Genomic DNA, 22872 nt, shown 5'->3' on the forward strand with positions numbered 1-22872 from the left:
GCTCACACCACTCATCACCCTTATGGGCTGTTCCTCCTCAAGCAGCATTTCACCAGATCCACAGGTGTACTCGTTTCCATGACCCATGGTGCTGCCGGGCACCCACTCTCCCATTTCCACCAGGCCCTTTGCCTTGCCCTTGCCTCTCCTCAAAGAGGTAACTAGAGGGAAAAACATTAAAGTTGACAAAATGTGCCACCACAGTCTTATAGTGAGCTGGGAGAGACCTGGTTCATCTCCCCACACTGTAGACATGGTCTGATCTGGTGTGAATATCAAGGAGGCGCATCTCTACCACCTCTAGTGGAGGCAGAGCCTGTATACCTTCAGGACTGTGATCCCACCGATTTTGTCTGGTTGCATTATTCCTCCCCCATCTAATTAGAGAGAAGTCACGATCTGCTAAGGCAAGGGGAATGGTTTCCTTTCTAAATCAAGTGGTAGGTACTCACAGCCACCACAGTGCTCACACGTGCAAGAACAAAGCTTGGACGAAAATGTCACTGTTGCCCCCACCCTCTGCAACCATTCACATTAGAACCATGCACTTAATGGCCAGAGTGCATTTTGTTCAGGGCTGAATACAATTGCATTTCTGCTGGGCTTCAAAAGCACTGAGCAGCCAGGGGATGATGCCCATGCCCCTACACCAAAATTCCCCCCATCTGTGCTGCCAGTTCGATTAAGAGAGTTTTCTTTGAATCTGCTGTGAATACACTTCCCCATCCTCGTTACATGCAAAGGTCCCCTCACCTGCTTTCAAGAGATAATAGAAACTATTTACGTCAACAAAAAAAAGACAAGACTCTTTTCTATGGATGAGGCTCTCCTGTTTTTCTCATCTCTTATGTGGGCACATAAAGCCAGTGCAATTCAGGCAGGCAACGGAAAAATGTCTGTAATCTTCGAGGCTGCTCTGGAGTCAGGGACAGAACCTCTCAGGGATGGCTTCTTAGCAAAGAGAAATCAGCAGAAACCCACTCACATCAGGCAATGAGAGCACTGCTTCCATTAAACAAAAATTTGGGACCTTGATGGCATTAGAGACATTATTGCCAGCTAATGCAGCATCTGAAGAGAGGTTTAATTTGCCTTAAGGTAGGCGTTAGCAGGAAACCAATTTCTCCCTATCTACCCCATAGAAAAGGAGGAGTTGTGTTTGAGGAGAAAAAGAAAATGAAAGGGAAAAAAAAAAAAAAAAAAGGCTTAATTTAAAATGTTTTGCTTCCTTATGCTCACAGTACACATCCCAGGTTTCCTCCATTCCCTCTGACATATTAATAGCTCTGCCGCTTTGTTTCATGTTTGCATAAGGTTCTTGGGGAGTTGTATACAGATGGGACAAAAGGAAGAAACAGATACAATATTTATAATTTATAGTGGTTTGAAATGCCTTTCAAGGTCTGCTTGGCTCTTAAAGATATGAATATAAATTAAGAAACAAGTAATCTCCACAGAGCTCAGGGGAGCCTAGAGTGGATGTCTTTGAAGCAGTTTTCATTGCTGAATGCTACAAAATGTGAACGCTGTCTCACCAGACCTTGTGCTACAAACTGCAGAGGCAGGAAAAAAATAGGGGATCTCCAATATTTGGAAAAAACGACCGCCTCTGGGTCTTCAGGGCACAGGGGTTTGGGAAGTAACAGATGTTCTGAACCCTTGTCCTGGTGTCACGCAGTCAGGATGGGTGCACGCAGCACATCCCTCACGCCCTCTTGAGGTCTCCTCTCGAGAGGCTCTTGAAAGCCAACATCCACGTTGCCTACTCTGTACCCTGTCATCTGGACAATGGAAGAAAAAAAAAAAAAAAAGATGCAGGTCCCCTTTTCACAGTAAATGAGAAAGAAAATGAACACAGAGCTGACCTCCTATTGCTGCCGAGATCTCACAGTTGAGACTCCCTTAAGCTCTGTCCCCCAAATGAGATGTGTCTTCAGCGGAAGACACCTGGAACACGGCCACAGGGCTCATGCTGTCAATCTCCAGCATCTCACGTGAATGAATTCCTACTCAATTTTGAAGCGACTATCAGCCCAGTGCAAGTCTGACATCATTTACAAGGACATCGATCAGGAGCATTCCCCTGGAGTCAGTAAAATCATAAAAACTTATTTAGAGTTGGCAATCCTAAGAGGAAAACAGGTTTTGCTATTTTCACAGCTGTCCAAATACGCCAGTGACAGCTTAAACCCCAGGGTTTCAGACACGGTGCAGAAAGATGGGCCAAGAAGTGAGCCTCATCACTCACCATGATGTTACCGCACACCTTTCCAATACAGGATGTGCAGGAGATTAATTAATATGTGCAGAGATTATTCCATTACATTCTCCAATGCTGATGGATGTGAAGTGGCCACCGCCTTGCAGAATAACATGGGACTTGGCAGAAGCCAAGTTAGACCCTTCCTGGATTGTAACCAGCAGGGCCCAAGACACGCGGAAAGGTTGTTCCCCTGCCCGATTTATATATTTTTTTTAATTTTACAGGTGGCCGCATCTTTGCCAACCCTCAGGACTGCGCCCAGCACCTGATGAATGGAGACACGCTGAGTGGCGTCTACACCATCTCCATCAACGGGGACCTCGGCCAGCGGGTGCAGGTGTACTGCGACATGACCACAGACGGGGGCGGCTGGATTGTGAGTAGCGAGTGCACCAAGGGCAGGCTTTGATGTTTTCCTTCTCCCTCAGATGTTGATTGCTTGAATAGTGTCTTTCCTGGGAACACAGGCTGTTCCTAGAGGAACAAGAAGGTGCTGTGGCCCTATACTGCCTGCATCATGACAAAACCCTAGCTGCTCCCCCAGCTCTCCTAACGGGCAGCACCTCCAGCAGCACAGCAGCCCCAGCATCAACCCAGAGACTGCAGCTCAATGGGAACAGTGACAGAACCACTCCCTGCAGCCCCCGTACACGCTGTCCCCATCGCAAAGGAGCCAAGCCCCATCCTGCCAGCAAAGCCAAGCACCACGCCGCGCAGGAACAAGAGCAGGCTTAATATTGCTCGCTTCGTTTCACACGCCATGGGGAATGGCCCACGCTCCAGTAATAATAGTTACACTTGGAGAAATGCCCCTTGATTTATTTGACACATTTGCAGTGCTTTTAGAGAACAAAATCTGTGAGTGAAGCTGAGCTGATTTATTGTTTTAGAAATGAAATTAATGTCTAGGAGCTTTCATAAGGAATGATTCACACAGCCTGCAATATGATGGTGTCAGGCATCACCCAGATTGGGTCTGCACAGGAGCATTTCAGATGCAAATGCCTGTTTTGCTGTTGAACTGCACAATCACTGCTTGTCTTGACTTAGATGGACTGGCAACCTAGGTAAACAATGCTCTGGCACTTTGATGTTATTCGTGTCAAACACTCGCTCACATGTATTACCCAAAACCCCCCTTGATGTACAGTCAAAACAAGGCCAAAAAAAAAAAAAAAAAAAAAAAAAAAAAGTGCTTCCTCAAACGCTGAGTTCTTGCAGTGGTTTTGTGTTTGTTTTTTTTAGCTGGGAAATTTCACTCTGCTTCAGAGTATCCCCTTGGGTATCACAGAGGAGCCAGCCAAACAGAAATCACGTGCTAGAAAGCCAGAGAAACTGTGCCATGGGTACAGCAGGGAGTTTGAAGCTGAATCTTCCCTCCTAGGCCCATTATGGCATTAATATGCCATAATCTTCTAGCTTGTCTTTAGCTTACCTGTCTGCACCCGAATTGACTGCATGGCTGAAATTAACAGTCCCCAGCTGGGCATTGCAGTTTTCTCTCCTGAAAGGCTCTGTGAAAGGGCAGAGCACGCCCCAGGCTGTGTGTATCCCAAAGCCCAGCTAGCTTGTCCCACTTCTCACCAGGCTTTCCTCTGGCTTTTCCCTGCTGCAGGTTTTCCAGAGGCGGCAGAACGGACTGACCGATTTCTTCCGGAAATGGGCAGATTACCGCGTCGGCTTCGGCAACCTGGAGGACGAGTTTTGGCTGGGTAAGACCTTCATCGAGGTGCCAGGTTTGAGCTCACTGTGTCGGCACAATTTCCTCCCCAGCCCCAGCTGTCTCTTCTCACCACTCCCCTGCACTCCCCAGACCCTTTTCCTTCCCTTGTTTGTTCCCTGATGCTGTGTCGGGAAGGCACACATGGGCATGGGACCAAAAAGCACGCTGTGAAGGTGCCCTGGGTGCTCCATGCGGCAGCTGAGGAGGGGTCATGATGGGGCTCTTCAAGAGCCAGGATTTTCCCTTGTTGAGAGGTTGTGATGGAGGACCACATCTCAAAGATCTCTCCCAGCCTTAGCCAGTGAGTTACCCAAAGTAGGAAAGGGGGGAATAGGAGATCTGACCCAGCTCTGAAATGGAGCATTCTCCCCCAAGATCTGAACACAAGCCGGCCCTCCAGCATAGCCACGCTCTGTCTCATGCCTCAGCTGAAGCCCAAGGTGGGTGGGCAACACCAGCAGCACCAGGGCTCCCCCCAGCTTCAGCAGCATGCAGAGAGCTGAGACTTGAGCCCACCTCCCATAGCCACAGGGAGCTGAAGCTTGAGTGGGGACAGAGCTCAGCCCCTACCAGTGCCTCAGGAGAGAAAGGCTTAACCAGAAGTTGCTCTCTGGCTCCTCTCCTTGCTCTCACTTCCCAGAAGCAGTTTATTTGCCTGGAGCTTTTTTGTTTGCTCTCAGAGCAGACCCAGGTGCCACATCTCACCAACATCTCGCTGCATGTCTCTCCAGGCCTGGACAACATACACAAGATCACATCCCAGGGGCGCTATGAGCTGCGAATAGACATGAGGGATGGTCAGGACGCGGCGTACGCCTACTACGACAAGTTCTCCATCGGCGACTCCAGGAGCCTCTACAAGCTCCGAATAGGAGACTACAATGGCACTTCTGGTACAGCCCCTCCCGTGGAGTAGGGAAATCCTGCCACCAGTGGCTCTGCAGCTGTAGAGGGAATCCCAACATCAGAGCTTGCTCTTCTGGAGCAGCAAGATGCAAACCCATAGTCCTTCCTGCCTTCCCGCAGTTCATCACGTAAACCAGGCTGATAAATCACACTAAGGACATAGGGAATTTTCCATCGGGGATCAGATAGTAAATATCAGAGCCATTGCTGTTCAGATTATCAGGTCAATTGTCAGAGGTATCCCCTCACTCAACAGCCTCCTCAGCTCACTAGTGATGCTGTGCCACAGGGTGTGTTTCTCACCCTCCCCTACAGCCATGGAAAAATCTGAAATCCTCTGCATGGGTTTGTCCCACACAGACCAGACCATAGCCAGTTTTGCAAGGACACTCACGCCTGTTTGCTCAGTTGACACAGCAGCTTTGCCCACCAGAAAATGGTGGGTGAAGGGAGGAGAACATGGGGTCTCTTCCCTGAGAAGAGGAGTAGAGGTACAGCTACAGCCCCTCTGGCTGGGATAGAAGTGTCCAGTGACTGCAAGCCTCCATGAGCCCACCTGTGTGGGTCAACCTCGCTTAAAGCTCTTCCCACAGCTTGGGAAGAAAAATAGTCCTGGATTTAATAGCCCTCTGGGCTTCCAGCTCTGCAGCTGCACTCATGCAGTGCTCTTCTCTCCCCCAAAAGGAGCTGCTCTCCCCATAGCAAGGAGGTGGCTTGGGCAGAAAAAGACATCACATGCCTTCCAAAACACCCCTTACCCAGAGGAAAAAAGATAAGCCAAACATCTTGGTTCAAGAGACAAATGCTTGGTCTCCTCTGGGAGAAGTTCCCCTTGTATAACTGGAGGGAAGGAAGATGACAAAGTCCTGCAGTTACACAGCAGATGCAGGCTGCAAGAAATCAGGGGGGTTCGTTCATTTCTAAAGCACCAAAATTCAGATCCAGACTCAGATTACTACCAAATTACCTACCAAATCCAAATAGGCTCTAGGATTTGCTATGGTCTGCACTGATCCCAACTCAACAGCAGAGGCCCTCAGATGAACCAACTGTGGGCAGTTCCAGTAAACGTCATTCCCACACCACCCCGCCAGCCTTCAGCTGTTGGAGCTGGTGACCGATAGGCTGACACACATACTAGAACACCCCAATTTCCTTGTGAAAGACCAGATGGCTTGGGCATTGAGGCATGCAAGCCAAGAGCAAGCATGTTTGTCCATCGCCCTTAACAGCATCTCTTTCCGCAGGGGACTCCCTCACCTACCATCAGGGCCGCCCCTTCTCCACCAAGGACAGAGACAATGACGTGGCTGTGACCAACTGTGCCATGTCCTACAAGGGGGCCTGGTGGTACAAGAACTGCCATCGGACCAACCTCAATGGCAAGTACGGAGAGGCCCGGCACAGCCAGGTAAGGGCCGAGCTGGGCTGTGAACCCTCAGCATCACTCCTTGTGGTGGGACCCAGCCCAGCAGCAGGCTGGGGCTGGGGCCCTGTGGCCAGTTCATGGGGTGAAGATCACAGCTGGGGTGACTCTGTAGCAGCCAGAACAAGCGAAGCCTCCTTTGAGCTACTGGGGCTTCGTGCCTCGCTTTGGCTGCCTTGGTTATTTACCATAGCAGGCTGTTAAGTTACACTAAAAAATGCATACATCAAACCTGATCAGGAACCTTTGAGCTGTGGGAGAAAAAAACAAGCAAAGCCACAGCAGCTGAAGAGCTTCTCGTTCCCACTGCAGCAGGTTCTTCCTTCTGGCTTCTCTAGGCAGTCAAGCTTGTTTCCTTCCTCTTCCACTCTAGTTTCACGTACGGGTCTTTCTTTACCCTGAACCTCTATTTTCCTCCTGCCAGGGAATTAACTGGTACCATTGGAAAGGCCACGAGTTCTCCATCCCCTTCGTGGAAATGAAGATGCGACCTTACAACCACCGTAACATCTCTGGGAGGAAGCGACGGTCCCTACAGCTCTGAGCCAGCCGACCCCCTCTCCCACCACTTGACCTTTTCTGTCATTTGTTTGTATTTTATAATATGAAAAGGGGGAAAAAAAATACTGCTCCTCTGAGATAGCAACCTGACCCTCATAAGTCCTGGAGGGAACCACAGCACAAGCAAGGGCTGTGGGAGAGGAAAGACCTCATTGCTTTGCATCTGTCCCAGAGAAATACCAAATTTCCAGTCTCCCTACCCCAGTACTTTGGCCCTTAACACAAAAGGAAAGAGACCGATAGATTTTTGATATTTTTGTTAAAAGACTTAGAGAAGTCAATACCCCAGCAATACCCTGTCAGATGCTTTTGCCACAGGGCTCATGGCAGAACCCCTCCCGACAGGGACCTTGGTGCAGCCAGGGCCACCCCACCAGCTCTGCCACCCCATGGGCACCAGCTCCCCCAGCAGGCAGGGGGTCACCTCTCCCCCCTGGCATCCTGTCCTGAGCTTTGGTTATCGCAGGGGTCACCAGGAGGACCTGGAAAAGGTCTGCATACGTAGGTGAGACACAGAGAACCCACAACTCATATGCTGGGAGAGGAAAAAAAGAAAAAGGGAAAAAAAGAACAACAAAAAAAAAAAAAGATTCATGCAGTCTGGCAGTCTTGTTAGGGCCTGTTTCCTCTGCTTTCTCTGTATGCCATGGCATTGTCACTCACAGAGGTCACTGGGTGCAAACCAAAGAGCCACAGAGAAGGACCAGCAACCAATAAACTACTGCACAACCCCAGCCCAGCCCAGGTGCCATGTCCAGGGGCCTCCAGCAAGTGGAGAAATGATGCCAGCAGCTGAAGGAGGATATATGCAAGCTGGGAAATGCCCAGTCCCTTCCCTCTCCTACACCATCCCTCTTCTCTGCCATCACAAGAGGGACCCAAATAGTGCCTTGGTATCACCATCTTTCTAATGGGAGATCAGTTCTTTCCCCTCTTTGAAGGAAGTCTTGGTCCATTCAGACTTCGGAGCACTTGGAGACCTATGAAAGGCAGACATGTTCACCCTTCCCATCCTTAATTTCTCTCATCTTAAGGAAGACAGAAACTTCAGGTAGCCTTGGTTGTGCTCTGCTGTCATCGGCACCACCTTCACAAACCCAAGTGTCCATCTGTCTGGATCCACTCCTCCGCAGAGGGCTGCGGTCAATGCTGTGCATTGTTCCTCGGAGAAGGGACTTGTCCACAAGTCTGAGGACAATGCAGCTCATCATTGGATTCACAGCTGAGGGAGCATTACAAATGCTAAACACTGCTTTTTGATTTGATCACACTGAAGCTGCTTTGTCTCAAGAAACATCTTCCAGATGGGAACATAAAGGCATCTTTGCAGTAGCTTATAATTCAGGCCAGTGTCTCTTTCGTGGTCATGTTCCTTGGTTTGCTAACATTACTCATCGCTGCTGTGGAGCTGAAGAAAGGCCTCCAGCAGGAAACGCAGCCTCTTCATGCATGCTGTGCATTGACACACGAGCTCAGCCAAACTCCAGGTCAGGATCGGATACAGGGTCTGGACCTTCAGCCAGTCAGCTCACAACATGCCATCTGACCACAGGGAGGATGCTGCAGCTCATGCAGAAATGAGGCATCTCTTCTTCCTTCCCATCAGCATTAAATCAGGCACCAGGTGCAGCAGCCAGCTGAGCAAGATGATAGGATCTGACACAGGCAGTGTCACTGATGGCAGTATCTCATGCCTCCTGAGCAGCCCACTCCATTTTAGGAGCCAAAGAGCCAAGAGGTGGCATCAGGTAGAGCTGATTAAAGGTGAAGAAGCCTCCTACTTGACCAGCATGGTAACATTTTTCCCCACCACCAAGCTTTGGTAGGTAAGAAGTGCCCTAACAAAAGCACTGTTGTGTGGTGGTTATAGCCAGGAGCAGAGACTTACAGAGGATGGCATTCATCTCCTGTCTCGGACGGTGCTGTTTGCTGGTGCACCCAAGTGAAATGAAGAGATGTCAGTGGGAAATCGGGAGCTCGGCATTTACTATCAAGGGGAAGGCAAGAAACCTCTTTTTTCATAAGCACAAAACAAAGAGAAAATCAAAACTTGCCTTGCTTTTCCAGGAGGCTCAAAAGAAGATTCTCAAAGAGGTTGATTATTCTTTGAGCAGGTTTCCTGACATGCGTCCCTCCCTCCCTGCTTACATCTGTCATCCCTCTTATAAGTCCTGCTGCTGGGATGAGAGAGCCCGGCTGACACCACCCCATCGCTGGGTCTGAGGGACGCCCTTGGAGATAATATTCAACCTTCCAGTGTTATTGTAAACCAAACAGGTTCTTTCAGAACAACAAAGGAGCCCTCACCAGTGCAAAACCCTGGCTCCTCCCTGATTCTTGGTCTGCTCTTGCCTGCTTGGCTTCTCTCCATTGCTGTCCTGATGGTTCAGGGACCCTTTGCCCAGGCACTGCTGTCGTTGCATCCCTTGTCTCACACATGGCAGCAGGGTGCTGCCTTTCCATTAGTTTGGTGAAGCAACACTGAAGTTGCTAAAATCTTTGGAAAGGAAAGATATTTACAAGCTGCAGTTTTGCTCTCCTGGTGACAACCTAACCCAAGCCCAGGCAAATGATCAGCAGTGATGACCAGATCCTCTGGGCCATTGCCCCTCGTTCACGTTGTCCATAGACAAGATGCAGTTTTTCAGAAATTTATTTTTCATCAGCTCACGATGACATTTTTTTTTGGACTAAGCTCCTGCCAGTGGCTTCAAGCAAACTTGTGTTTAATGGTGATGCTACAGAGTGGCCAGATGACTGAGTACAGCCTCTTTGTATCCTCCATCACCCAGAAAAGGGCAAGCCATTTTTTTCAGAATTCATTCTCCAAATACAGCAACTTTGGCCCTGTCCCTCATCAGGGTGGCTCAGGCCTGACACTCCCAGGAATGAAGGCTGGGTCCTGCACGGTGCTCATCTCAAGAGAACATCGCTCCAGTACGTGGCCCATCGCCGGGCTCTGCCCAACCAGTTTGTATGGCCCAGGCTTGTCTTAGACCCCAGAACAAACCTGAAGCCCCTCCCCAACCCACACCGGTCCTGCAGAGCCACCTCATGTCCATCATCCAGCAGAAGACCCACAGGACCTCCCAGCCTTGCAAAGCCACATCTTACTTTTAACCCCGAAACCCTAGAAGGAAACACCAAGGAGCTTTCTCATCTCTTGCCCAATGTTTTCTTTCCCTCCATTTCCATTCCCAGCTGACCTGAAGCCCATCTTTCAACCATGTGCTGCTTTAAAACACAGCCAAAGAAAAAAGGCCTGAAAGGAAAAGCTGCTCTCAGTACACTGATCCTCAAGACAGTGTTCAGAGATGGATAATTTATTGAAGAGGCCTCCCTGGAAATATCTGGGCTTTGGCAGAAGGATGCTGGAGGAGTGTCAGCGCCACTCAAAGACTGGGGAGAAGCCTTTGCCTCTGCTCCTTCTCTTTGTGTTCCTTCACCATGGGCATCTCAAAGTGCAGTACGAGCCTAAATGTACTCTCAACTCTTTCCCAAGGGGCTATTTACCCCACATGAAGCAGAGCTTAGGGCACCCTGATGGAGTTCAGCAGGAACCAAAGCTCCCACTCCTGGGGTGGCCACACACCCCCAGCAGTGCCCGTGAGCCTTGACCCTCCCAGACACTGCCAACAAAGAGTTCTCACCCCCCCAAAAAAACTTTAATCCTTACACCCATTGACCAAAGGCTCTGTCCCGGGGCCAAGCCCAGCCCCACCAACCACCCAACCAAGCCCCCCACACATGGGTTGCACCCTCCAGGGCCACCTTCCCCCCCTCCCTATACCAGCTGGTGTCCGAGTGGGGATGGTACCATCTCCCTGCCCCTGTAGGGGAGAGGTTTGGGGGTATGGGGGGGGAAAGGCTCATCCCTGGGGAAATGCTGCCCTCCAGGCCCCCTCGGCACCCAGCCTGGGGGTGCAAGCCCAAAGCTCCGCAGGTGCCAGCAGCTTCTTGGAGGGATGGTGGCACTGAGACAGAACCAGCCCAACAGAAAGCAGTCCCCTGCATGCAGGCATTACACTGCAATTGTGCTGATTGCTTCAAAAATCCAAAACAAATAAATAAGAAAATAAAAACAAACACACGCAGATAAGAAGGAAGAATGGAGGCAATGAAATCCCTTGGACAGATTCTAATGAACTAAAACACAGACCACTGCAGCCAAATGAGGGGGAAGATGAAAGCAGATAAATTCATAAAGAAAATAAATAAATAATATATTAAACAACCCTCCCCACCCCGTAATGAAAACGTAGCTGGGAGAATGGGATCGACGCTTGTTAACCATTGTTAACTAGTATTTTTAGTCCTGACCGCTCTTAGGCTATGTATAGTTCCTTTTTTTAATGCATTTTCTATACATTAATAAAAGATACCGAAGGAGCGAGCTGTGTGCCTGTCTGTGTCCCCGCCTGTCCGTGTCCCCTGCCCCTAGCACCCATCCAACCCTGGGAGGAGGCACCAAGCCCTGACCCTGTTCTCCCACCAGGGACTCGCCTCCTCAGGACCTACCCAGGACCCCTCCTGCTTTTTTGTGTCCCAACAGCTTGGCCATGGGTGCCAGGGGTTTGTGCCACGAGGTTCTTCTAGGCTGGGAGAACGTGGTCTTCGTGCTTGCCAAGTGTGCAAAGAAACATGAAGGGGGACACAGCAACTGAGACACAAAGGGCAGAGCAACTGGGCTAAAAATAAAAATAAATTTAAAAAAAAAAGGAGGAACACTGGGTACAGCCCAGCACAGATGGGCTGGGCAGTCTCCATCCTTGGAAGTTCTCAGGATCCAGAAGGAGAAAGCCCTGAGCAACCCTGTCTGCTTGGGGCAGCAGGGACCTGAGCCTCTGAGGTCTCCTCCGGACCAAGTTACCCCCGCACCCCATTCAGAAGAACAGAGAGACCCCACAGTTGGGTCAGGGTGGCTGGTCCTTAGGCTCCAGGTACAGCAGGAGCAAGCCGGGGGCAGAGCTGCTCCTTGGCCTCAGTTTCTGTTCACAAATTCAACTGCTCCCAGGGGCCTTCAGCTCTGCAGTTCACAGCTAGAGAAACCAACCAGTGCCAGTGATCGGGAGTGGAGCTGGAGACCCCGACACCTTTGGTTAAAGCCCCCTCCTGATTTAAACACGAATCTGTCCCCAGCACGAAGGAACCCCTCAAAAGCCAAATTGCAAGGCAGCCTCCTTCCACCAGCAGAACGTGCTCCTGGTAAAAAAGAATAAAACCTTAATTTAGCAAAATCTCCAGGACAAGTCTGAATTTCAGAGAGCATGGGAAGTTTCCCTTCGTTTCGCACAGAGGCTTTATTTAGATCTCCTCCTCCTGAATTTCCATGCTCGCTGTGTTGCCAGCCGGGATGAGAACGCCTGAAAGAAGCCCTTCTGCCAGACTGCTACAATATTTGTAAAATTTAATTTTGGAGAGACAAAACCAGGGGAATTTGCTTGGTGGTGGTTGCTAAACTTCTGTTTCTCGCTCCAATTTGAGAGAAAAAAAGGAACCGCTGTGCATGGGGCACAGCCACGGCCCCCCCACTGCCAGGAGCCCCGGCCGAGCACTGCCTGCACTCAACAGCCCCTGTGTGCTGCTCTGGCAATGGCCCAGTGCAGGCACAGGGCCAGAATGGCTCTGATTTGCACCAAGCAAGGCCCACAAAGCCTTTTAGAGATGAGTGAGCTGGATGGCAGCCCCACCAGGGTCCCCATCCAGCACTGAACAAGGTGTAGTTGCGTGGTGCCATTTCACATCTCTCGCCTCCCTCCTGGGCTGTGCATGGCAGCCACGTTCCCCCGGGGCTCTTCCAGCCCGAGCAGATCCCCCAGCCCTGCTGCCTGCACTTTGTCCTGAAACGTTTCATCAGAGCCCTCTTACCAAAGTCCCCTTCTTGCATGAGCGATGCTCAGGAACTTTGTCCCACCAGCAAACATTGGGAGCACGGACAAAGGTCCCCGATCAGGCTGGCAGACACCAGTCCCAAACCCAGAGCCTGAACAACTGCAGTATTAACCCGCTACCTCCTCTCCTGAAGTCACCCTACCATCCTCCTTTCTCTGCCCATCACCTCATCCCTGTGCCCAGAGCGAGGGGGATGCAGAAGCCATCTTTGGTGTTCACAACAGCCCCTTGTCCCCATGCTGTCCCTAGCCTTGGTGACATCACAACAAAAGAGGATGTTGAGGAGGGAGAAAAGAAAGCAGCTTTGCAAGAAAAACCCTCCAGAAAGTGAAAGAAGGAGCGATAAGGTGGGAAATCCTATCATTAGTGATTTGACAAGCCGATGAGAGAAACTGGGGGCAGGGGGGGAGGAAGGGGCACTGTGGCATGAGGAGTGGCATGGAGGGATGGAGGAGTGCCAGCATCCCATGTCCCCCTGCCGCTGGGGACAGGCCCAGGCCCTTGGGCTGCCCTCCTGCTCCCACGTCCCCAGGGCACCCGAGTCATGTCGAAAGCAGCCAGCATCTGCCCACTCCCCGTCTCGTATCGGTTCCTCACCCATGACCCAGAGCTGCCCCTGCCCACCAGCTCCAGCATCCTCCTGGGGGGGGGCAAGAAGAGGTAAAGCTGCTGCAAGAGGAAGGCCTCAGGCATGTTTTGCCTCTTTCACCTCCCACAATTTGCATCTCGCTTTCGTTTCCTCAGGCACCCAGCTGCTGTCCTCCCTGCAGAGCCTGCGTGAGCAGGGGGAGCTCGGGGCAGTGCCACCAACCAACACTGGCAGCCAGGGGTCTGCAGCACATGGTGACCCCCTGTAAAATACCCCAAACACCTCAAATCCTGAGCTGCTGCTCCTGGAGCAGGGAAGATTCGGGTTAAATTTCAGCTCCAGCAGCCAAAGTCTGCCAAGGTGACCAAGAGCTCTGGGACAAGAGACACATCTGGGAAATCCCATCTGAGGTGGTCCAAGCCCCTGGTGGGGCCGCTGCCACCAGGCAGAGTGGTCCAGCCCCTCGAGAGCCGAGCTTCAACTCCCCAGAGACACCAGCAAGTGGCATGTCCCACAGAAACGACTTGCAACTGGCTTTTTTTTTTTTTTTTTTTTTTAATTAGGCAGCTGCTTATCATTAAAGAAATGGCATCACCTTGCCCAGCTCTTACTGCTCCCCTGGGCTCAGGTTTGGTGGTGCTGCACCCAGGGGCCCCAAGGGCACCGCTCAGCTGAGGGAAAGAGCACGGCTGGGAGGGGGGAGCCAGCTGCGACCCTGCTCCCACAAACACAAACGTGTTTTTGCCTAAAAGGGAATTTTGGCAGCTCTCAGCATCAGGCAGAAACCAGGTGTTCAGAGCAGCATGAGATTAAAAAGTAGTAATAATAATAAAGGGAAAGAAATCCAACCAACCCAACCGGCATCTCCACTCACAGCCGTTAACCCCCAGGAGGCCGCCTTGCAGCCAGCAATCCCGATGGAGAGAAGCCAGGTCAGATACAGACCCTGGGGAAGGAAAACCCCGTGGGCACCGAGGCTGTGTCCTGGCATTGCTTGTTCCCACGCAGGTGGTTGACACCCCCCCCAAAAAACACAGCCTTGGGAGGCAACGGGTGCTGGGATCCCCGTTCCCACTTACACAGCAAATTGCAGAGCGAACCTTGGGAGAGGAAAGGCTGCCATTGAGCCCCCTAGACCCCAAACTCCATGATGCCAGCCAAGGCACTGTGCCATGCTCACCCTCTCCTCCAAAGTATCGCCCATCCCATCCTCCTCCCACCTCTCAGGTTTTGCTCCAAAGCCGGAAAGGCAACTGCTGCTGTTCAAATAAATACCAAGGGCTGCTATTTTTATCCAGTGAGTGACTGGGCATGCTTTATTTTTGGTGTTTAAACTGCAGCCTCCCTTTTTCTTTTTTCTTTCTTTCTTTTTTTTTTTTTTTATAGCTGGGAGGGGGTAGAGGGAAGGAAAAGGCAGAAGCATCGGGGAAAAATGAAAGGAATGTTTCCCTGGGAGCAGAGTTTTCCATTGCTTACTTTAAGCTGGGCCAGTGTGTGCAAACAGAGAGCCGAGGGGAAGGTGTGCCCATGCCTGCGGCCGCTCCTGTCTGTGCTGCCTGGGAGGCAAAATCAGGAAATTTGGGGGTGAGGGTGCAAGGCTGCAACACCTCGATGGGGAAAAGTTTGCAGCAAGCGGTGGGTTTGCTGGCAAGCCTGAGCAAGGAGGAATTAACATCACGTAACAATTGCGATTGAATGTAGTAAACATTTGCCTGAAAAGCAGTGCTGCAGCGAATGCACACCCGTTAATGTCGGCTAGGGGCTGGGGCAAAAAGAGCTCTCAGCTGTGGGATGCATCTTTCCAGCCACGATTTTGCCCTTGATTTGGGTTAAAAACAAACAAAACAAGTCCTGGGGGATTGCATGCTTTGGGTAAAAATAGGCGATTTGCTGTGAGCTCCTGTGGCTCCTATGGGATGCGTAGGCTCACGCCTGGAGCGCCGATGCACTACTGGTGCTGTTTTCTCTGCCAGCCAGAGGCACTTCAGCTTTTCCCAAACTTTTAGGTCTTGTTTCAGCTTTAAAGGGACCAAAACTCCCACAAAGGTCTCCACAGGTTCCTCAGCCTGAGCTGGAGAGCCAGGAGGAAGAAAAAAAAAAAGTGGCGTAAATCCGGCGTGGGAATGATTCATTGGCCTCTGAGTCACAGCTTCCTCTTACTCGGTGCCGCTTCTGAAAAACAGCAAAGGCGTCCGCAGCGCCCGGGCACGCTGGGCACCTCCTGCCCAGGGGGTGCCCCTTTTGCCATCGCCCAGCACACGCTGTAGGAGCCAGGGTGGCCCCACGGCCTGCAGGGCAGCGTGGCGGACGGGTGAGAGGAGCAGGTGGTGGGCTCCGAGCCCCCAAAAAGCTGGTGGCTGCGCGAAGCCTCCCATGCCAACCCAGCGCCATCGCGGTGCCCCGTGACGGGAGCTGGCACCGTGAGGGGCACGGGCGCTGAGGGCGACTCCGGGGATGCTTCCACTTTGCCCCCCAGGACCTGGCCGAGGGGCTGGCGTTGCTCAACCAGAACTAAATAAAGTTGTGGAGCCCCCAGACCCCTCTCGGGGCGCCCCCGTGGGGGCGGGCTCGGGGCCGGGGGGGTCCGGGAGGGGCCGGCCGGGGGCGGAGGCAGCGGGGCCGGGCGCCCGTTCCCTCCCCGGGAGGGCGGAGGGAAGGGAAGGGGAGGGGGGGCCCCGGCGTCGTCGTCGCCTCCCCGGCAGAGTTTGGGCGAGCACCTGGCCGGGGACGCGGGGCAGACGGAGGAAGGCCTCGGAGCGCAGGTCGGGGGCGGGCAGGGGCTGGGGGATGCGGGCCGTGGGGGGCGCTGCGGGAGCCCTGACAGCGCCGGGGGGCTTCGGGTGGCCGGGCCGGGGCCGTGCTGATGGGGAGGGGGGCGCAGGGATGGGGCCGAGCTCACGGCGGAGTTTGGCTGTGCGCCTGGTATCCAGCGCCCGCAGCGGGAGTTTTGGGGCTGGGGGTGGGAGCGCCGGCACCGCTGCGGGCTGGAAGGGTGGAGGGGGGAGAAAGGCGAAGGCTCGCTTGGGTTTGGGCTTGGGTGGTGGCTTTTGGTGTGCGTTTGGATTTGTTACCATTTGAGGAACATCTCCCGAGCCTGCTGTGGGTTGGGGATGCCGGCTGGCCAGGCTGGTGTTATGCCTCGTTTCCAGCAGGGCAGTGTGCAGGCACGGCTAGGAAGGGAACCGCTGGCCCTCAGGGTCAGATTTCACCCGGGTTCCCTTCAAGCCTGCAGGTGCAAAGGGGAAGTGGATGTCCTCCCTCCATACGTGCCTTGCCACCCCTGTGCCGGCTGTGTCAGCAGGCCCCGAGGGAGAAGTCCGCACGTAGCAGGTCCCAGCCCCACTCTCAGGGAGCTGCCGCCTCCCTACAATCTTCACCTCTGGCCCCCACGCTGCGGTTGCTCAGTCTCAGGCATGGGCGAGCTGGCATTGCCAAGGCAACTCTGTGTTTTGGTTCCTTTGCCTCCCCAGCCAGGAGTGTTGGCCCCAGTTTGTGCTTGTTTTCCACCCACGGCCGCCCGTAACGCAGGAGATGCTCCCCGCCCTTGAAAATCGGCTCGCTTCCAGCCGACGCCAGTTAAAAGAGCCGACGCTGGGCACCAATGGTCAATAAAACCTTACACAAGGGGCACAGAGAGCAGCCCCAGCCCCATGTCCCCACCACAGGATTTCCCGAGCGAGTTACCGTGTCAGCTTTCCCCTGACATGCTGCCAGTGCTGGCTACCCAAAAACAAAGAGCTCATTTAGCAGGGCATTGAGCAGCCTTCCCAAAGACACTGCCCTGTCTCTGAGCACCTCCCTGGCCCAATTTTTGTTCCCATACCTCAACCGAGAAAAACAGCCAAGCTCCTGCCAGCAGCTCTGCGGGCTCTGAGCTCAGGTCCATCAGGGGCCATAGCATGGACACAGCTCTCCCTCTCCATCCTCTCTCTTGGAGGGAGATGCTGTGGCTTCACCAAACTGAGCGACACCATGAAATTTTCCGAAACGGTGAGGCTGCACTGAGGCAGCCTTTGAGCTAGCAACGAGTGGCCTCGGCTAACCCCTTGCGCTCACAGGCTCCAAAGGCACCAGTTTTCCTGCTCTCCCCTCCCCTCTGTTCTTTAAAACTGAAGAACCCCTTTCTTTAGCACATAGACATCTCTTCATCCGCAAAACAAAGGGCGATGCGCACACCAAAAAGAAAAGGCGTTTATAAACCAGCTGCGGAGCCGTGCTCGGAGGTGGCCGGGGCTGTGGTTTCGGCACAGGGCAGTGCCAGGGCCCTCAGAGGGATACTGCTAGGTCACTGCACCGCAGCCCCCGGTGCCATTACCCCACGTCGGTGGGCTCGGGTTGGGACCCGCTGCTCCACTGCTTCCCCACATGCCTCAGCCAGGAAGGTCCCTCTGGGCCAGGCACATCCCAAAATCAACCAGTCAGGGCTTTTTTTCAGCACATTCAGATCCATTTTCAAGTGGAAGCATTTCAAAGGGCTCTGCTTTTCTTTTTTTTTTTTTTTTAAACTGCAAACAATTAATTATGAGCTTAAAAGGAAGTCCCAGCCCTCCTTCCCTCCTCTGAAGCTCAGAGGCAGTAAACACGAAGCAGCTCAGTGCAGGAATAAAACTGTACATCCTGTTTTGTCTGAAACTAAGGCGGTTGTTGGTCTTGTGTTGTTTTGTTTGTTTGTTTGCTTGCTTTTTGGAGTTAAGTGTATCATAGGAGGCAATGTTCCTGCCTGGATAATGAATGGCCAGGGTATTTATGGATAAATGGCAAACTTGCCTCGCGCAGATGGCTCAGGCCGAGGGAAAGCTGCTCTGTTTATTTGTGCTGCCATTTAACCTTTATGACATCTCTACTAAAAAAAGGCCTCTGAGAGAAGGCAATTTGGGACACCGAGCATCTGAAAGAAGCTGCCCTCTGCGTTCCCCCTGTGCAGAACCTGGGGGCAGCAGAAGTAGCAATGGGCACCAGGGGACAGTCCCGTACCTCCCCTGGGAACAAACCCCTTTTTAGTTTCCCTTTGAGCGTGCAGGAAGCAGAAGATGCAGCGCTTCCAAAGGCAGGATTTTCCCTTTGGTGCTGCCCCTTGGAGCCTGGCTGCCCAGATACCGCCCCTGACGGAGAGCCCCGCTTCCTCTGGGGGTGTCACAAGCACTATGTTTAGGGCTAGGTGGGGCTCTTTTGGTTTCTTTTTCAGACCGGGTGGTTTTTTCTGGTCACTAGGAGGGTGTGTGACTGTGAGGCTAGGCGGGAGGATGTGCATGGCGAAGTGCAGCGGAAACCCACAGTGCTGTGTGCACGAGCATCCTCGAGGCCACAGGTGCTGCAACAGCAATAAGCATGGTTCAGAGCGGGGAATGACAGCACCGCAGTCGTAGAAGCTTCAAGCAAAAGCAGGCCAGGGCTGCTCCTGTTCCTCCCTGGGGGAGTGTGGTCTCTGCAGGAGCAGTCAGAGACCCAGAGATTGGGGGTTATCTGAGCAGAGCCCAGCTGCCAGTGGCTGTTGGCTCTGCTCAAAATTTCTCCGCTTCGCCCTGGGTCTGGCTGCTGGTGATGGTGTGCAGCCCCTCCGGGACATCACTGGGGTTCAGGCTGTACAGCTGAGTTGTCACCCTGTGAAAGTCTGGTTTTCCTTTTACCGTACCTCAGTTTCCCCGTTGGTGCACACTGGGATTTCGGTATTCCCTGGAAAGGCTATAGGGCTTGAAGACCAAAGGCTGAGACACCGATGTAAAACATGGAGCAAGGGTGAAACATGGTCTTAGAGCCTGATGTTGCTCCTGCTGGCTCTGTCTGCACAGTCCATAATTCAGTGACCCCAAAACTTCAAATTCAGGGCTCAAAGGCCTCAGAGGAGCTTTGTCTGGCCCTAAGGCAGGACCAGAGCTGGGAGTGGAGGCAGCAGCTCCCTTACCCCTGCCTGCCTCCATGGCGGGTTGCCTGCAGGAGGGTTTCCCCAAAAACCTGGGGCTCAGCAGCACCTTTCCCTCCAAGGGAGAGGAAAACCTCGTGTCATGCCACAAAAATGTTCCTCAGCCCTGCCCAAGCCTTGGAGCAATTCCCAGGTGAGTCACAGAGACTCCTCTATCCCAGGCCAAGGCTCATCCCACTCCTGCAGACAGCCCCTGCTCACACAGAGGTGGAATTGGGTGCAGGGCTGCTCTCTGGGGACTGGGGTCCCGCACCACACCATGGGTGATCTGCTCAGGTTCAGCAGGCTCTCACCTACTGAGTGCTCCTCGCTGGAGGGACACTTGGCCGGACCCCTCTGTGGCTGCAGACCTCTCACCCTGCGGAGGCTTTGGCCATGCTGGCATCTCCAAGGAAAAAAATGCCAAGGGTGCAGGCAACTGACTTGTGTGATTTCTCGTCTCTGCAGGCACCATCCAGAGCCACTTGTGAAGCCCGATAGCTCTTTCCAGGAGCCAAACGTATCCCGAGGGGCCTTCAAGCAGAGGAAGCCTGCTGCCCAGGGGGCAACATGGAGCAGAAGATCAGCTCTTTCTTTAATTCCATCTTGGAACTCATCCGCACCAAGCACAAGGAGGGAGTCTTCAACACTGTCTGCCTCGTAGTGCTGATGGGCCTGCCCTTTGTCGTCCTCATCGCGTCCATTTTCATCTGCTGCCACTGCTGCTTCTCCAGCTGGCGGCGGCGGCGGCAAAGTAGGAAGAAAGGCGGCCCCAGCAGCAAGGGACAGCCACACGCCGACAAGAACAAGAAGAACAAGAAGAAGAAGAAGAAGAAGGATGAAGAGGACCTGTGGATCTCAGCTCAGCCCAAGCTGCTCTTGCTGGACAAGAGGCCATCCTTGCCCATCTAGCAGACAAGAGGACACACGGTCTGTCCCCGCAGATGCTGCCGGTCCTTCCAGCTGCGCACTACGAGGGGCAAGGAGATGCCAAAACTGCTGCCATTTCACAGTGACTTTGAGAAGAGGCAGAGTCCAGCACCAAAGGGCGAGCACAGAGCAAGGCAGTTGGACGCAGGTTTGTGTCCCGCACTGCAGCGGTGTGCCCGAAGCTCAAAACCCCGGTGAAGGACACACACACATGTACGGACACCAGTCCCACTGAGCACCTGGGGGTGACCCACCACCAGGCTGTGCACCCCCTCATCTTGGAGTCACAAAGCAAGCCGAGCGCAGCATTACAGCACAGCGCAGAGGCATCCTGTCCCCTCTGGCCCCCAAACCAAAGGCAATAAGAGCACCGCGAGGTGCAACTCAGCCCGACCTCAGAGACCTCAGGACCCAATTTAAGGCAGCAAAGCAGAAGTCCACGCTACCACCCAGCCTAGAGGCAGGAAGGAGCGAGGAGGCCACAAGACCAGTCCTTTTGCACCAGCACTTCAAAAATGTTCCTTGAAAGACTGTTTTGTGCAGACTTGCCTTTGAAGAGCCCACCGTGCTGCAGCAAAGGCTGCACCACCTCTGTGCTACTGCAAGAGCAGAGACGTAACCTGAGGCTGTGTAACAGTTCAGCTACGGGCATTAGTGTTATTTATTGAATGACTACTAAAGAGCAGGACCAAAGGCCCCCTCTGCCGGGGGCTAGGCACACTGAATCGGTATCGGAGCAGCAGAGACACTTGCCTGGCACACTCAGCCCTCCTCTTGGCCCATGCCACGCACTGGGACATGCGCAGACCCACCAGCACATGCTGCTGCCAGCCGGGCAGCTCTCCCAGCTGCTGTATGGCTGTTGAGACAGCTGCATCTGGGATTTGGGATGTGCTGGAGGGTACATCCTGTCCTTCCTACCCAGCTGGATCCCACACCCATCTCCATCTCCATCATCCTTGTCTCTCCATCACCTCCTTGGACAAGCGATAGCTCAGCCGGCCTCAGCAGCTACCAGCCCACACCCAGCTCTCAGCCCTGCTCAGGTTTAACCCTCTGCTCCCCCCAAACCTACCTCCTGAGGAGCTGGGGGATCTCCTCTGCGCCCCGCTCTCCATCCCACCAGGCTCTGTCTCCCCCAGTTTGCTTTGCCAGAGAGGGATGCGCAGATGTGATCAGAGGCTTCATCACATCTATTTTTTGCCCTGCATCCTCCTGCTTTTTACCACTTTTTAAAGCCCCTGGTGCAGACTGGAGCTGCCAACGAGAGCCAGACATCTGGGGAGGAGAAGCCAAACCCACAAGGACAAGCCTGGATGGAGCTGCTGGACGTGGCCACATCCAGCCTGAGGAAAGGCAGTGCCATTTTCCCAGCTCCCAGGTGGGAAAGCCACCAGTTCCCAGCGGTCACTTGTGTCACCCGGCCCCAGTTTGTCCGCCTCCACCAGGGCGGTGACGCTAATGTCACATCACAGGGCTTGGCTCCGTCTGGCTGTGTTGGTGACAGCCTTGAGGCCAGGCTCCTCCTCATGCAGGGCTTAAATTGCCCCCATATGTGCCTTATTTCCCACTTCACTTTGTGACCATTGAAACAAGCAGCTCCCTCCTCCTCCAGAACAGGAAGCCACATATAATGGTGGGAGAATGAGGCTTTGCCACACCTAATCCCAGAGAGAAACATCCGTCCCCTGGCCAGGTACTGCTCCCCCAGTTCAGCCAGACCAAGAAGGGGCTGCGGGGTGACCCCACAGCACCCACCGTGGCGAGGAGGCGAGAGCAGCACGGTACAGAAACGCCGCCACGTGGGCCCTGCACTGCAGCCACCCCTGCACTGTCTCCCTGCAACTTCATTTCAGCATAGACCTCTTATTTTCCTAAGGAGTCCATGCAACAGGGGAAAAAATAAACTTTTTGCCTTTTTTTTTTTTTTTTTTTTACAAAAATAAATTACTGCAAAACTGTAATCAAGTGCCGTATCTCTAGCTCTCAGTCATGTTTACTTTCATGGGGAAATTTTTCTTGTATCTGTGCCCTGGCCCTAGATAAGACAGCGGGAGAGCTCAGTGGTCAGAGGCTCTGTGCCTTCCTGTCTGCAGCCAGCTGTGCAGCTCCGAGATGTTTTCTTAAAGAAACAGCTTAGCTTAATCAAGTTTAATGGCCTCGCCTTGCTAATGAACACAGTCGAGCTCCTCTCCCCAAGGGCAAAAAGTAGCAGGAGGAAGAAAAAAACCTCTTTGCAGCTCAAAACGCTGCTTTTTTCCTCCTTGTGGAGGGTCTGCAGCACAGAATGAGCCCCAGCTGATTTTCATCAGACAAGTATTTCACGGTGTCTGCAGCTCCTCGCAGCTGTCTGCACCAGGCATGCAGCAGGGCCAGAGCTTCCCCAAATGGGGCAGTGAGTGGCTGCAGAGCTCCCTGTCCATGAAAACAAACAAAAATGAAACCTGCCCCCGGGGCTGGGGGGGTCAAGTTGATCATCCCTTAAACTGGAGCAGTCCAGGGATTGCCAAAACTGTCCCACACGCTCCTGAAACACCCCTAGGAGGGGAGAATTGGATTCTCATTGAGTGTTGTGTTATTTCTTCAGCCAAGAAAGGTTGAAGCAATGACCAAAAGCAGCATGGCTGCTTGCTAAGCTAGCGCCCGGTGCAGTGAGACGCTGCTGTCTTCTCTCTCCATAGCC

The 22872-nt window shown here is 53.1% G+C and overlaps 2 protein-coding genes and 1 long non-coding RNA gene across 5 annotated transcripts in view; 2 read left to right on the forward strand and 1 right to left on the reverse strand.

The window, feature by feature from the left end:
* TNR (tenascin R) overlaps positions 1-8388 on the forward strand; it is a 55777-nt gene extending 47389 nt beyond the window's left edge. For both annotated transcript variants that reach the window (XM_084528498.1, XM_084528499.1), the window contains 5 exons: positions 2488-2639; positions 3879-3975; positions 4718-4879; positions 6140-6303; positions 6743-8388. In XM_084528498.1, the coding sequence (XP_084384624.1) occupies positions 2488-2639; positions 3879-3975; positions 4718-4879; positions 6140-6303; positions 6743-6862 (695 nt within the window). In that variant the 3' untranslated portion in view covers positions 6863-8388. The remainder of the gene's footprint in view (positions 1-2487; positions 2640-3878; positions 3976-4717; positions 4880-6139; positions 6304-6742) is intronic.
* LOC311440946 lies at positions 2618-4812 on the reverse strand. Its single transcript, XR_014695659.1, has 3 exons — positions 4692-4812; positions 3848-3953; positions 2618-2737 (listed from the first exon to the last, which is right to left on the reverse strand). It is a non-coding gene; the product is annotated as an uncharacterized lncRNA (long non-coding RNA).
* Positions 8389-15526: 7138 nt separating the features above from the next.
* KIAA0040 lies at positions 15527-21789 on the forward strand. Of its 2 annotated transcripts, none has more exons than XM_084528196.1 (2): positions 15527-15671; positions 19728-21789. In XM_084528196.1, the coding sequence occupies exon 2, from the start codon at positions 19830-19832 to the stop codon at positions 20169-20171; it is 342 nt and encodes a 113-aa protein (XP_084384322.1). In that variant the 5' UTR covers positions 15527-15671; positions 19728-19829; the 3' UTR covers positions 20172-21789. The 2 variants fall into 2 exon arrangements, with proteins under 2 accessions (XP_084384322.1, XP_084384321.1); XM_084528195.1 differs by lacking the exon at positions 15527-15671 and adding an exon at positions 15987-16122.
* Positions 21790-22872: the final 1083 nt, after the last annotated feature.

Source organism: Aythya ferina (genome assembly GCF_964211825.1).
Source record: "Aythya ferina genome assembly, chromosome: 8".
NCBI classification, from domain to species: Eukaryota; Metazoa; Chordata; class Aves; order Anseriformes; family Anatidae; genus Aythya; species Aythya ferina.